The sequence below is a fragment of the Cherax quadricarinatus genome, chromosome 22 (assembly GCF_038502225.1).
Source record: "Cherax quadricarinatus isolate ZL_2023a chromosome 22, ASM3850222v1, whole genome shotgun sequence".
Taxonomy (NCBI): Eukaryota; Metazoa; Arthropoda; class Malacostraca; order Decapoda; family Parastacidae; genus Cherax; species Cherax quadricarinatus.
Window position 1 is genome coordinate 19,374,799 of NC_091313.1, and position 15,511 is coordinate 19,390,309.

General features: G+C 43.1%; 1 protein-coding gene across 6 annotated transcripts in view; it reads right to left on the bottom strand.

The window, feature by feature from the left end:
* Positions 1–15,511, bottom strand: part of LOC128689750 (uncharacterized) — a 91,607-nt gene that overhangs the window by 59,668 nt on the left and 16,428 nt on the right. For 4 of the 6 annotated variants that reach the window (XM_053778183.2, XM_053778186.2, XM_070087529.1 and 1 more), the window contains exons 2-3: positions 5,598–5,694; positions 4,448–4,591 (exon numbers count right to left, since the gene is read on the bottom strand). In XM_053778183.2, coding sequence (XP_053634158.1) covers positions 4,448–4,505 — 58 coding nt within the window. In that variant the 5' untranslated portion in view covers positions 4,506–4,591; positions 5,598–5,694. The remainder of the gene's footprint in view (positions 1–4,447; positions 4,592–5,597; positions 5,695–15,511) is intronic. The other 2 variants (XM_053778184.2, XM_053778185.2) reach the window with 1 other exon arrangement.

Sequence of the window (15,511 nt, forward strand, 5' to 3'; positions counted from 1 at the left end):
TGGTTCACACTTACACTTTCACTCACCCATTTGACCATAAACAGAAATATTAATCTCAATCTTAAAATAATGAATCCTATGATACTCCAATACTGAAACTATGTACTGTGCCAAAACAAAAGCATTCACATTGTTAAACTCACAAACTAGTATTTAGTCACTTAGCCATAATACCAACTTACCTCATAATTTGTAATATTTTAAAATAAAGAATTAAACTAAGTCTGCCCGAAATGCCTAGCCATGCTAGGCGTTCTAGTGGTACACTCTGTAATCATTATTTAACTATATGTAAACCACACAACAACCAAATTCTGTAAATTCAACATTGTAATCTTTATAGAGAATAAACTTTGAATCCGAATGGCCTGTGGGTCGAGATGGGTGTCCAGGGAGGAATTGGGAACAGCTAACAGGAAATCTCCTGAGTGTGGTGCCTTCACTGCCAGGAGACGAGCTTTGTTCTTTCCTGAAGCATTGGAGAGCATTGTGTTGGCGATTTTTTCCATGATCGGTTTGTCCCAGTGGGACTGTTTGTGCTGTTTGGGAGGAGCTAGTCTACTGGAGGAGTCTGTAAGGGTGTCCCACCGAATCGCTGCTTCAGTAAACCTGGGGTCTTGAGCTCCTACCACGTCTCTCAAGCGTTTTCGGGCACTATCTTCTTGACTAATGCACTGGAAGCCAAACACGAAGACAGAAAAGCAGGTAAAGCAACATGCGTTGCTTTACGCACCCCTATACCTCCCAGTCGCACTGGGAGGGTTGCTTGATCCCATTGCTCATCCTCTAGTGACAGGTTCAGTGCCTTCTTAAAAGTTGATCTCAGGTGTGCGTCATATTCATCGAGTGTTGGGTTGTCAAAAGAGGGTGCACACCTCAAGAAGTAAGTGAGTCTTGGCATAGTAAGACACCTTGTGAGGAGATACAGAGCATCATGGGCATCAAGATCGCTTATTCTCTCCTCCATTCTCATCAGGTCATTCAATTTGTCCCTGAGGATAGTATCGATGGCCTGGTGACCCAGCGGTGCCCCCAAGAGGGTACTGTTGGACGGAGTTGTAGTTGAGACTTCTGGGAGGATTCTTCGCACAGCATTGATTATTTCCTGGTTCGCTGTGATGATTTCACACTTGGAGGGATTGAGGATGAGTCCCAAGTCTTCTCCCTGTGTTTTCACCAGTTGTAGGTCCCCCACGAGGGACTCTTCAGTACCTGCCAGAGTGCCGTCATCCAGGTACCAGATATTGAGCTCACTGCGTAGGCTGGAAGTTAGTTCTCTTACTGCCAAGCAGAAGAGAAGTGGAGAGAATGGGTCACCCTGCTGAACACCCTCTGATGATTGAATTTCATGTTCTCCAAACAAAAGAATTGAGGGTTTGCTGTAGCCGGCTGAAATGAAGGGAAAGAGACTGGGGAACCGAACCCGAACAGCTGGCAAGACAGCATCTCTCTTCACCATATTAAAGGCATTTCTAAAATCAAGTTTGACTATGGCCTTGTCTTCTGGTAGGTCCCTGATGTAGGCCCTTGCCGCATGAACTGCAGCTTCACTGCATGCCGAATAGACAGAACTTGCGATCTTGGCTTAAATAGCAACGCTCATCTTGCCATATAGGACAAGTGAAAATTTGTGTATGCAATAATTTCGCCAAAATCATTTTTAACCTAACGAAAAAAATATATTTCACTGTGTTTGTTTAGTATTAAATTATTGTAAACAAATCTAAAATATATTTAGTTGGGTTAGGCTAAAATAAATTGCACTTGCTATAAAAAGGTTAGGTAAGTTTTCTAAGATTCTTTTGGTGCAAAATTAAAATTTTTTGCATTAACATTAATGAAAAAATATATCTTTAAACGTATAAGAGAAAATTTTAGAAAGGACTTAATTTTAAATGAGTTCTTCCTAATTGACCAGTTTTACATATTCGGCACGACATTATATATATATATATATATATATATATATATATATATATATATATATATATATATATATATATATATATATAATATATATATTATAAAACAAATATCGCAAACCAAGCGATGTATGATGCAAAACAACCACGGGGGGAGTAGAATAATAGCTCTAGGCCTTTCGTGTTGCAATCAACACATCATCAGGAGCTTGCAAAATTGCAAAAAAGAGGAGGGGTTCTAGCAAATAACGTTCCCAGAGGATCGCCTTTACTGGAGGTTTACCTGGAAAGGGTTTCGGGGGTCAACGCCCCCACGGCTCGGTCTGAGACCAGGCCTCGTGGTGGATCAGGGTCTGATCAACCAGGCTGTTACTGCTGGCCGCACGCAAACTGACGTACGAACCACAGCCCGGTTGGTCAGGTACTGACTTTATGCTCCTGTCCAGTGCCTTCTTGAAGACAGCCAGGGGTCTATTGGTAATTCCCCTTATGTATGCTGGGAGGCAGTTGAACAGTCTTCGGCCCCGGACACTTACTGTGTTGTCTCTCAGTGTACTCGTGGAGCCCCTGCTTTTTATTGGGGGAACCTTGCATATCCTGCCAAGTCTTTTAATTTTATAGGGAGTGATTTTCGTGTGCAAATTTGGTACTAATCCCTTTAGAATTTTCCAAGTGTATATTATCATGTATCTGTCTCGCTCGCCTGCGCTCCAGGGAATACAGATCAAGGGCCTTCAACAGTTGCCAGTAATTTAGATGCCTTATCGTAATTGTGTGTGCCCTGAAAGTTCTTTGTACACTCTCCAGGTCAGCAATTTCGCCTGCCTTGATGGGGGCAGTTAGTGTACAGCAGTATTTCAGCCTAGAGAGAACAAGTCATTTGAAGAGAATCATCATGGGCTTGGCATCCCTAGTTTTGAAGGTTCTCATTATCCATCCTATCATTGTTGTGGTTTTTGAAGGCGAGATCCTCTGACATTATCCCTCCCAGGTCCTTCGCATTACTATTTCGCTCTATTGTATGGTTAGAATTTGTCGTATACCCCGATACAGTTTTAATTTCCTCAAGTTTTCCATATCTGAGTAGTTGAAATTTCTCTTCATTGAACTTCATATTGTTTTGAGTGGCCCATTTGAAGATTTGGTTTATGTCCGCTTGGAGTCTTGGAGTGTCTTCGATGGAGATCACCGTCACGGCAATCTGGGTGTCATCCGCAAAGGAAGACAAGGAGCTATGGCTTACATCTCTGTATATCAGATACGAGGATGAGGAACAGAATGGGAGCGAGTACTGTGCCTTGTGGAACAGAGCTTTTCACCGTAGCTGCCTCAGACTCTTTTCTGTTTACTATTACTCTTTGTGTTCTACTTGTCAGGAAGTTATAGATCCATCTACCAACTTTTCCTGTTATTCCTTTATGAAGCATTTTGTGCGCTATTACACCGTGGTCATACCTGTTGCAAAGTCTGTGTATACTACATCTGTATTTTGTTTATCCTCAACAGCATCCAGGACCTTGTCATAGTGATCCAGTAGCTGGGACAGGCAGAAGCGACCTGCTCTAAACCGGTGTTGCCCTAGGTTGTAAATGATAGGTATCTAGGTGATTGGCGATCTTGCCTCTTAGAACCCTTTCAAAGATTTTTATGATATGGGATGCTAGTGCTATCGGTCTGAAGTTCTTTGCAATTGCTTTACTGCCACCTTTGTAGAATAGGGCTATGTCTGTTGTTTACAAAGTGTGGGATGACCCTTACGTCCATGCTCCCTCTCCATATACATATACATATATATATAAACTGATCTCTGGCTGAAGGAGACTCGAACCTACGAACCTTAGGACAAGGTACGCACTGCGTATCTTGTCCTTAGGTTCGTAGGTTCGAGTCTCCTTCAGCCAGAGATCAGTGTTTGTGTATATTTCGCCTGCTATCGCGAATGAATATATATATATATATATATATATATATATATATATATATATTATATATATATATATATATAATATACACACACACACACACACACACACACACACACACACACACACTGGAGTCCAGCTCTAATGCAAATTGTGAGGACCCATAGACTCGGAGTAGATAAAAAGGCTTTAATATATTTCTTAACACTGTAGCATACATTTCGAACGGATTCCTCTTCTTTTTTCAGATACTGACACTGCTCACTACAATACCGCAGCATAATTCAAATTGGCTTAACGTACATTGTGAACATCATCTTTGGGGAGAAAACATGGCCAAGTGGATAAGGTCCAAGATAGTTTGACAGAGTGAATATGGACCAATAAGTTTTGACAGAGCAGATATGGACCAAAGGGATTTGTCAGAGTGGATATGGGTCTACAGATTATGGATGGAGTGCACATGGATGTTTGCAGTATATGAAGTGAGGAGACACTATATGGTAACTGTACAAGTACAGAATTGAATAAGCCGCCAGCGACCAAACGTCTCCAATAAATATCTTGACTGTGCATATGAGTCTCATTCCCACTGTACAGTACCTGTTATGTTGCGGACACCTACGCTGAACACCACAGGAAGAAGGACCAGCGTCCACATCGTCCTCTTGACCACCTGTCCTGCCTTGTCCTCGCCAGATGTCCTGCTCTCCTAGCAAGCGGATGACTCCCAAATATATAGCTCCACTAGAAGCACAAGGAGAATGAACATTATATCAAAACATTCAGTTAAACACTTTATATGATCAGGATGTTACCTGTAGTAGCTCACTAAGAATAAATACCTATTGTGGCTTATTATCCAGGATAAATGACTAAAGCTGCTTATCAACCAGAAGGAATATGCTTGAAGATCTCTACTCCTATATAAACTTTTATAGTGAATCACTAGGCAATGAAGGAAGTTGTTAGATTTGACTTGGGTCATTCAGCACGTCTGACAATAAAAAAAAAACTAAATACAAGCAGACACTAACACTCGCAAGCCAAAACTGCAACCCCCCAAAACCAAAGGGAAAAATCATGCAAATTAAAATAAGGAACTCAATGAAAAAAAATGTATTATCTAAACTCCCTTAAAACTTCCCCGAGGTCCCTACAGGCACCAGGATAATTATAAAACCACGACTGAGGCACAAAAACATAAGTTATGCGCAAATAGATCAAATGTGTTCAAATCACCAGCATAGAGAGGGGAGGCAGGAGTACCTGCTGAGGCATGTCTCCTCAGGAGGTGCTCCTGCAATGTCACAGTGATGATTTTTGTTAATAGAGAAGACTTCAACCCTCCCCAAAGATCCACCTTGGCTGGTTAATATAATGAGAGCAGGGAGCATCGTGTAGAGCTCTGCAGTGAACACACAAGACTCACTTGGCAAGTCAGTACATAAGAGCCTTCACTGGCAAACACCACAAAGCCAGCCCTGCCCCTGCTCTTCAGCCTATCAGTAAAAAATAAACTCTGACCTGTGAAGCATGGACCAAACCATAATCTAGGAAACAAGCCAAGGTCATCAAGGGAGTCTGGCATTTAGGTGTTCCCATCCACCGCATATACTCATCCCCCCTTCCCCGCCCCCCCTCTCTTCGTTTTCCCACTCTACTTCCCCCCTCACTCTCCCAATCCCTCTCTCCCTCACAGCTTATCCCTTATTTAAGCTAATAAGGATTTTCATCAATAGTCATTTATTACTTAGTAAATGGCGTGCTGGAGTCGCCCGGAGCGTAGCAAGTTCACCCAGACCCAGGGACTAGGCACCTTCTTCAACTCTTTCTTTCCCTCAAATCCTCTAAAAAAAAATATGAAAAAGAGCATCACATTATAAGGTTCAGAGAGCAGACATTAATAAAGACACCAACAATGTCCTAACGATTTTTTTTTAAATACAATGCAAATAGATAATCGAATAAATACTGATTACAATAATTAACAATAAAGTTTCAAACTCATGTTGACTGTTCATACAAGAGTGACATGAACAAATAATGGAGATAGCATTAGACTGGAAATTAGTAACATGTAAACATCACAGTAAAATGGCATCAATGAACTAATAAACTTTTATAATAACAGAAACTGAGTTTAACCCCCACACCCGTTTCTTTCATTAAAATCTTGATGGTACCAACACGTTTCCTTCTTTATTAGGCTAGCTGCCCAAACACGTTTCCCTCCTTTTATTACTGGTGGTCCCTACATGTTTGTATTATTTCACTGCTGGTGGCTATAATACGTTGTCAGCTTCATGTTGATGGCCCAACACTATTCCATTCTTATACTGCTGGTGGCCCCAAATACCTGTGATTAATCCGTGGCCTGTTTCGTGAGTTTTTGTACTCATGCGGCCAGGTACGGGGCCGCGTGACTGCTCGGCCGACCAGACTATTCCTGTTGACCAACCTATCCACAGCCTGATTGATCTGGCACACTGCGGAGGTAGCGATCCAGTTTTCTATTGCAAACTTCTACACTCGTTTTGGCAACATTTCTGATACCTGATGGTAGCAGTTTGAAAAGCCTAGGACCACGAATGGTGAAACAGTAAGTTTATTCAGGTATACACAAATACAGTTACATAGATTTCATACATAGCAGTATATGTGTAGAGAACCTGGGATAACCCAGGATAACAGTGTTTTCTTATTATTCCCTTGTCTATCCTGCTTTTCACATGGCCTGTTTTACACTTCCATATCTCTCACTCGTATAAGATGGTTTAAACTGTGACCATAATTTTTAAAGGGGTGGACCAATAAACCAGCGGAAGGCCTTAGTCAGATAACCAAAAGCTCCAACGACTAAGACCCGCGTCAGGAAACACTTACCCTGTTTTGATTCACAGATTCATAGTCTTCAAGCTGCCGCCGTCGAGAGAAGACGTCTGCGTTCCTGCTCTGAGCACTGAGACCCAAATTTTTTATTGGGTTATCCAGAGTAATTCTTGACCAGGGCTGAGAGGAAAACTTGTTTACGGTCACTTCGAGCCCCATCCCTTCAAGAGGGTAAGGCGGTGGCCAGCTTGCTTGTTTTCCCCTCTCTTCTCCACCCCCTCATCCTTTCCCTTCCTCCCCTCACCCAAACATTTACACTGGCCCACACACTAACACACTGCTATCATTCTTCCTTTCCTATCTTCTTTTTCGGCAACTTCGCCTTCGGCGAGTTAACACAAGGCATTTTGAGCATCCGGTAGCCCGTGTGTTTTTTTAAAATCTGGCCGATCTTTGCCTAGGGCCCTATCCCCCTCACTCCTCGAGGGTAGGCTATCATAGGCGCTGACCTTCATAAGTCAGCTGACTGAGGGTGGTTAGGATAACAAGGATTTTTTTTTTTACTGTGATCTTTGTGTCTGATATACCTTAATGGGCATCATGACGAGAATCCGAGTTAGAATACGTGTCAATGACACCCAGAAATTCAAGAAGGCCAATGGTAAGGCTAATGGTATTGATGACTGGACAGACATTTTTCTTAACAAATTACTTAGACTATACAACAAACATTGTCCTATAAAAACGAAACATCACAAACAAACGGCTTGGTTGCCCATGGCTAACCAGTACCATTCTGAAATCCACTGACTAGAAACACCAATATGAAAAGCAATATAGACAGGGCTTAATACACAAAGATATTCTTAAACACTATTCATCAGTTCTCACCAGAGTAATAAAGAAGCCAAACAACTATACTACTCCAGTAGATTCACAAACACAAGAGGAGATATAAAAAAGACCTGGAAAACACTCTCTCAGATTCTAGGGACCCACAAACTGAAAAAAAACAAGAATATTGTCCTATACAAGTGCAACTAATGTGACATTTATTGTGGCAACGTTTCGCTCTCCAGGAGCTTTATCAAGCCATTACAAACAATACATGGACACAGAGGGTATATAAAGGCTCAGAGTGAGGTGAATACTAGTGAGGTACCATTTCGATGTTTACTAGTGGTAGTAGTAGTAGTAGTAGTGGTAGTGACAAAAGTATTACAATATGGTAGAGCAATTAATTCGTACATGAGTAAAAGGATATAAAAGCTATTACTTGGGTAACATAAAAATAGGTTGGTCCTTGAAAAGTTACCTTCCTTAGGCATCACCCCCTTCCACCTGACAGTTATCAGGCACAATGCACAGTTTTTGTGGCACGAATCAATAGTTTCATGAGAGACTGCCCTACTGATGACCTAGTTGATGAAATTAACCAAGCAAATTCTGAGTTTAAGGTTCTTCATGCTTATAAGTTTCCCACTAGTTCCAGCTTCCGACAAACACTTAAATCCTTCAAACACCGGAAGAAGCCAACCTCATCTGTCAGCAAGGTTTGAAATGCTTTGGAACAAGATGTACATCTGACCAAATCTCCTTGGAAAGGTTTGTTAATATCACCCAATGTTTTAAGTGTTAGGAGTTTGGCCATACCACTAATAAATGCAGCAGCCAAAAACTTATTTGCAGTATTTGCTCTGGTGAACATGTTTCAGGGACCGCACCAACAAAAACAACCCTAAATGTGCCCTTTGCAATGGCAAACATGCTGTCGCTCCTAGCTGCCTAGGAAATCTAAAATACAGAAACTTCTGGATGCGAAGAAACAGAAAAACATATGAATGCCACTCCCCAAGCACTTCCACCAATGTTCCAGGCTTTATTCCCAAATCTCCCTGGATCTGGCGGGACTCCTCCGATCACCTCTCCCAATACTAATGTTTGGACTTCTGCCCCTACAGCAGCGCCCCACCCTTCCCCTCTCTCCAATATACATCAAGCGCAAAGACCACCATCATTCCCTGTGTCTTCTTCAGAGGTCGGTATTATGGGAGGCACACTGGTGTTTATGTTGGCCAAGGAAATGGGAGGTACACTGGTGTTTATGTTGGCCAAGAAAATACGCGACAATTTTCAGCTCTGCTCTTCGATTTTAAATCACTTGCTAGCGGCTAATGGGGTTCAGCCCCTCATTATCCCAGATAAAGTGAACTTAATTATGAACCAGCCCCCCTCAGGACAGGCAGTATGTGCCATCCTCCGCACCCTCACATCCTCAGACTTCATCCCTCAATCAAGACTTAACCGTGATGACAGACGTAGTTAAAACAATCCAACCCAATGCGTCACTCTGCCCCTGACCAGCCAATGACGCACTCTGCCGCCGTACCGTAGTCTCCATGACTACTCCAAGAGGACTTCAAAACTTCCGCATGGAGCCCCTACTGTTTCCTATAATAACTGTTGTGCCTATGTCACCTGAACTTAAGAATACATTACCCCAGTTGTAAGCTGATGACTGATGATGACTAACATCAGTCACCAGCAGTAGTGGGGACGAGGACCTTGTCAGTACACAGGCAACCACTCAGAGTAGGAAGAGCTCACAGTCAACTTGCACCTATAATCTTAGACAACAACTCTGTTTGCATGAATAACCCAAAATTCAAGATGTTGATGACTAGTTAACAGCAGTTACCTTTTCTGTCCATCATGGATTACACTACCCCAATTTATGGAGACTGGTTTAACTTTTCCACTATTTCATTTCCCTATGTAACATCTGCACATCTACCATGGGAGGACACCACCTCTGAAGCAGCTGAGCTGGCCAGCATCTCCAGGTTGTAGTCGACATATCAATCGCCTTGCTATCGTCACCTATAACCTACTCTCTGCAATCACGTAAAAAAAGCAATTGCAAATAGTATACCTCTTGCCAACTCAGTGCCATGCAATTATATTTTCTTATAACTGTGTGACCCTGACACTACACACACACACACACACACACACACATATTACAACCCAGGAACAATAAGGCCTGCTATCCTGGGTGTAAAGGGGAGCAAGGAGCAGAACAAACACAGATGAATGACTGAATTATATTTTCCTTCACCAAGTGTGATTATAAGTATTTACAAGTATGTACACTATACAGTTGGAAATATATATGTACCACACGGTAAATCAAGAGGCATAGACACAGCCTGGAGACCGTGTTCAACCAGCTCTAGAATGGAAATGACAAGGGTGGAAACGTGAGCGGTGACCACGCCACCTCCACAATTGCCAGATCCACCTTCTCATTGGTTGAACCTAGGCACTGATCTGACGATGGGGCCCCATCGTCCGACCCTTAGCACCCGGTTCGCTGGTTGGGGAGGTAGACTTTTAACGAGGGTGTATACATGCGCTGAGTAAAGAGTACATACTCTTTGCATGCCAGAACACACATGTACATATATTAAAATGCAACAAAGTGGTTGGGCCACTTACCTTTATTATCCCACCTCTCATCCCCCACCCACCTTTTTCCCATATTTCTATCCTTACCCATCCTTCTTCCCTTCCCATCTTACCAAAGCTCTGATCGAAAATTTGAGAGCTGTCTTGTTTTCTGACGAACTTTACCTAACCTAACCACATCTCTCACTTCAGTACATTGCTACTGTAGTGTGTAGACGTGAGACTAAGCCCTCCTGTATCTTCCGCGTCCATATTACCACGTATCTCTCTCACCTCTCCAGAGAACATTACCAGTTCTTGATGCGCTGCCAGTAGCCTAAATATCTCACTGATTCTGTAAGCAGTGAAAGCTCTCTGCATGTTTTCCAGCTCTGTTATCTCACACTGCTTATATCACTGGCGGCTTCATCACCTTTCCCTCTCTCTATTGGTGGTGGCCCCCGACACGTTCCCCTCCTTATATTCATAGTGGCCCCAATGCGTTTCCATCCTTTTAATGTTGCTGACCCCAACATGTTTCATTCCTTATAGTACCGGTGATTTCACCATGTTTCCCTTCTTATAATACAATTGACCACAGCTCCCTCCTTTAATGTTGGCGGTCCCAAAACGTTTCTCTCTCTTCACATACTTGGTCTCAGTGCGCGCTTCGGGGGGCGATGACCCTCGAAATCAGCTACAGGTAGACTCCAGATACTCATTCCACTGAGCTGACCTGACCTTAACCCCCAAGGCCGTCACTTCTATAAGCGTCGCTCCTGTATTACTAAAGTCAGTGTGATGTGCTAAACCTGTAAAGACCAAAGAGCCCCTGGGGAAGCGAGAGAGAATTAGGTTTCATCCAGAGAAGGATAGCACTCATTCCTTGAATCAAGAGCTCTTCATTGGCATCAAGCATCCCCTTTGAAGGGTGTAACATCTATATTGGTGACTGCCACACCCACAACAGTGACTCCTGGTGACTCTCACCGACAAGTGACCCCTGGTGACTGCCACACCTACAAGTGACCCCTGGTGACTGCCACCCACAACCGTGAACCCTGGTGACTGCCACCCACAACAGTGACCCCTGGTGGCTGCCACTCACAACAGTGACCCCTGGTGGCTGCCACTCACAACAGTGACCCCTGGTGACTGCCACACCCACAACAGTGACCCCTGGTGACTGCCACACCCACAACAGTGACCCCTGGTTACTGCCACACCTACAACAGTGACCCCTGGTCACTGCCACACCTACAAGTGACCCCTGGTGATTGCCACACCTACAAATGACCCCTGGTGACTGCCACACCCGCAACAGTGACCCCTGGTGACCGCCACCCACAACAGTGACCCCTGGTGACTGCCACCCACAATAGTGACCCCTGGTGACTGCAACCCACAACAGTGACCCCTGGTGACTGCCACTCACAACAGTGACCCCTGCTGACTGCCACCCACAACAGTGACCCCTGGTGACTGCCACACCCACAACAGTGACCCCTGGTTACTGCCACACCTACAACGGTGACCCCTGGTCATTGCCACACCTACAAGTGACCCCTGGTGATTGCCACACCTACAAATGACCCCTGGTGACTGCCACACCCGCAACAGTGACCCCTGGTGACCGCCACCCACAACAGTGACCCCTGGTGACTGCCACCCACAATAGTGACCCCTGGTGACTGCCACCCACAACAGTGACCCCTGGTGACTGCCACTCACAACAGTGACCCCTGGTGACTGCCACCCACAATAGTGACCCCTGGTGACTGCCACCCACAATAGTGACCCCTGGTGACTGCCACCCACAACAGTGACCCCTGGTGATTGCCACTCACAACAGTGACCCCTGCTGACAACAGTGACCCCTGCTGACTGCCACCCACAACAGTGACCCCTGGTGACTGCCACACCCACAACAGTGATCCTTCTCTCTCAAAACCTTCATCACTCTCAAAATTCGTACATGACTAAGAGTAAATAATAACGTAGTTGTCATTGTAAAGAGCCGAAGATTAAGTAACCAGGATGTGAGTTGATAAATCAGTGTTTGTAAGTGTCTACAGGTGACAAGCGGCACTTGTTTACTGATAGGCGGGGAAGGGTCTTGACCTGACCTAGAAGTACCTCATGCGGACTTAAAAGAACCCAGGTTCGATTTCTAGGCCTGGTAAAAGGTATGGGTAAGTTTGCTCACACGATGCAAGGTAGTAGGTTAGCAGACAAGAAACATGCAGAGGTACTACCATCCTGTCAGTGTAAAATGAATGATTACTGAAAGTTTTGCATTCTGACACGAAAGCTGATTTATTTTCTAACCGGCCTTTCTGTGAATGTAGAATGTATGTTAGACAATATGGATGAAAGGACTCCTATATGAACTTGTGCCCTTTTCCTGTCCCATGAACCTGTTAGATGACAGGTAAGTCTTCCAAGCTTTTATTAACATTCAGTATAAGCTTATTTTGCCTTTTTTGGGGTCTGGTTCATAAAAAAAAATCTTATTATTGGAGTAATTCCCTTTTGATTTAGGATGTCTGATCTGGGACCGAGCTTCGGGAGGGTTGGGGAGGGGGAAGACCACCAGAACCTTAGATATATTGAGGAAATGGTATGGTGATACCGACAAGATGTGGAAAAAGACACTTATGTACAGTTCAGGACATTTATTAAAGGAAACGTTTCGCCACGAGTGGCTTCTTCAGTCCTAGTATTAGGACTGAAGAAGCCACTCGTGGCGAAACGTTTCCTTTAATAAATGTCCTGAACTGTACATAAGTGTCTTTTTCCACAACTTAGATATATTCCCTGCTGGCCCACTATACTTAGCGGTGAAAATATACACTTATGTTAGTCAGCTTTTATGGTTTGCCTCCTGGGAAAAACTCCGCTGCTTCTGGAAGTTACATTCTGCGTAAAAATGGCAACATTCAAGAAAACTCCAATACTTTCTTAAAGTATTCTTATATTGGAGAAAAGATATCCCTGTAATGACTTGTATCTAATGATGATGAAAAAAAAAAGGTTGTGGGTGACAAGGCCACCCACGGTGTTCAGTTATGACATCAACTTTTCAACTGATAAGTCTCTGATTACGACACCCACTTAACACCTCCATTCATTCCTGACTTAGCACCTCCAAGCCTGATTAAGACTTACGTAGTTGTTTTGCTTTACAGAGTTAGGTGGGTTATATAATCCAATAAAAGTGTTTTAATTAAAAAAGTAAAACAAACGTCTGCGGTACTTTTGGAAAAAAATAACATTTCTATTTAAACGTTTATCCTAAATTATTAATTGTAAATAACCTGAGGTCTTAATGTAACAAGCTTATATATGCTTCAATGGTTATGCATTATCAAAAGGATTAAAGTCAAAATTTTGTGGAGGCTTGCAGTGCTCCCGCCCATGTCATCTCACTTCCTCGACTACTTACCTGCTAGAACCTAACTTTTTTTTTAATACACCGTCCGTCTCCCACCGAGATAGGGTGCAGCCCCCCACCCCCCCAAAAAAAATATTTTCACCATCAGACCATCACTGTCTTGCCAGAGGGGCGCCGATACTACAGTTCAAAACTGCAAATATCCGAGTCCCTCAGTGCAGGCACTGTGTGCTTCTCACCTCCAAGACTCAAGTTCGGCTAACCGGTTTCACTGAATCCCTCTATAAATGTTACTTCGCTCACACTCCAACAGCACGTCAAGTCATAAAAACCATTTGCGTCCAATCATAACACGCTCACACACGCTTGCCGGATGTCTAAGCACTTCGCACACAAAACCACCTTTACCTCCTCCCGCCAACATTCCGTAAGACGACCCCTGCCCAGAAATATGCTTCTTTCTCGGTATTTTGTATTGATTTGAAAAAAAAAACTCTTGCACAGGCAAAACGTCGTTTGTGTCTTCAACCGACCACTCCCAGGATGAGTTGCCATAGTTTGTACATCCAGTGCTCATAGTGATAGCCTAAGAGATATAATGGTATCAATAGGCTTTTTTTTTTTATCAGACACCCCCACTGAGTAAATATCCTGGGATGTTATACAGATGAGTCATTTCTTATATTTCACTATCATGATTTAGGAGCCATTTTATTTATTTAATGCCAAGTGCAATATATCCTCAAGATTTCCGGCATCTTATCATTAGCTATAAAATGATTCACCATTTCCGGTATGATCTGGCTGAAATAGTTGACATTTTGAACAGTGTCGTTTATACAATTTGAATTTCTTCAAATTGAACTGTCATGCAAGGTATTTCAATACATTCTCTTAACAAGCATCAAATGGCATGTAAATGGTCAAAGTCGGACCAAAACGTCGTCGTAAGCTCCTCTCTCCTATGTGCGGGTTGTGTACTGTTCCATAGTATTGTGCCTTTTTGTCTTTTAAGCTTCTACATATATCAATCAATCAAGTTTATTCTCTATAAGGATTACAATGCGGGGTTTACAGATTTTGGATATTGTGTGGTTTACATGTTTTAAAATACTAATTACAGAGGGGGCCACTAGGACACCTAGCATGGCTAGGCATTTCGGGCAGACTTAGATTAATTCTAAACTTTAAATTATTACAGATTATGGTATTAAGGCTAAGTGACTTCATTATAGTTTGTGAGTTTAGCAATGTGAATGCTTTTGTTTTGGCACAATACATAGTGTCTATATTGGAGTATCATAGGCAAGCTTATGACTAGTTAGGATTCATTATTTTAAGATTAAGATTCGTATTTCTGTGTTTATAGTCAATGGGTGAGTGAGTGTAAGTGTGAACCACCAGGTGGTTTACATGTAGTTAGTTGACGGTGTGTATCAGGGAGATAAGATGTTTTCTAACTGTAGTTTTGAAAGTGATGAATGTGTCTGCAGTTCTAGAGTTTTCAGGTAAGGTGTTCCAGATTTTAGGCCCTTTGACACACATTGAATTTTTGTAAAGGTTTAGTCGGACACGGGGAATGTCATAGAGATGCTTGTGTCTGGTGTTATGCCTGTGGGTCCTGTCACAACTATCAAGAAGGCGTTTTAGGTCAAGGTTAATATTGGAATTTAAGGTCCTGTAGATGTAGACTGCACAGTAGTAAGTGTGGATGTTCTGAACAGGGAGTAAGTTTAGATCTATGAAGAGTGGGGGGGGGGTGCCAGGGATGGGATTTAGTGATTATTCTTACTGCGGCTTTTTTGTTGGGTTACTGGCTTTAGATGTGTTGCTGCAGTTGATCCCCAAGCACAAATAGCATAGGTGAGGTATGGATAAGTGAGTGAATGGTACAGTGCGAGAAGGGCAGTTTGCGGCACGTAATATCGTATCTTGGAGAGGATCCCCACCATTTTGGATACTTTTTTTGTTATGTGTTGGATATGGGTGCTGAA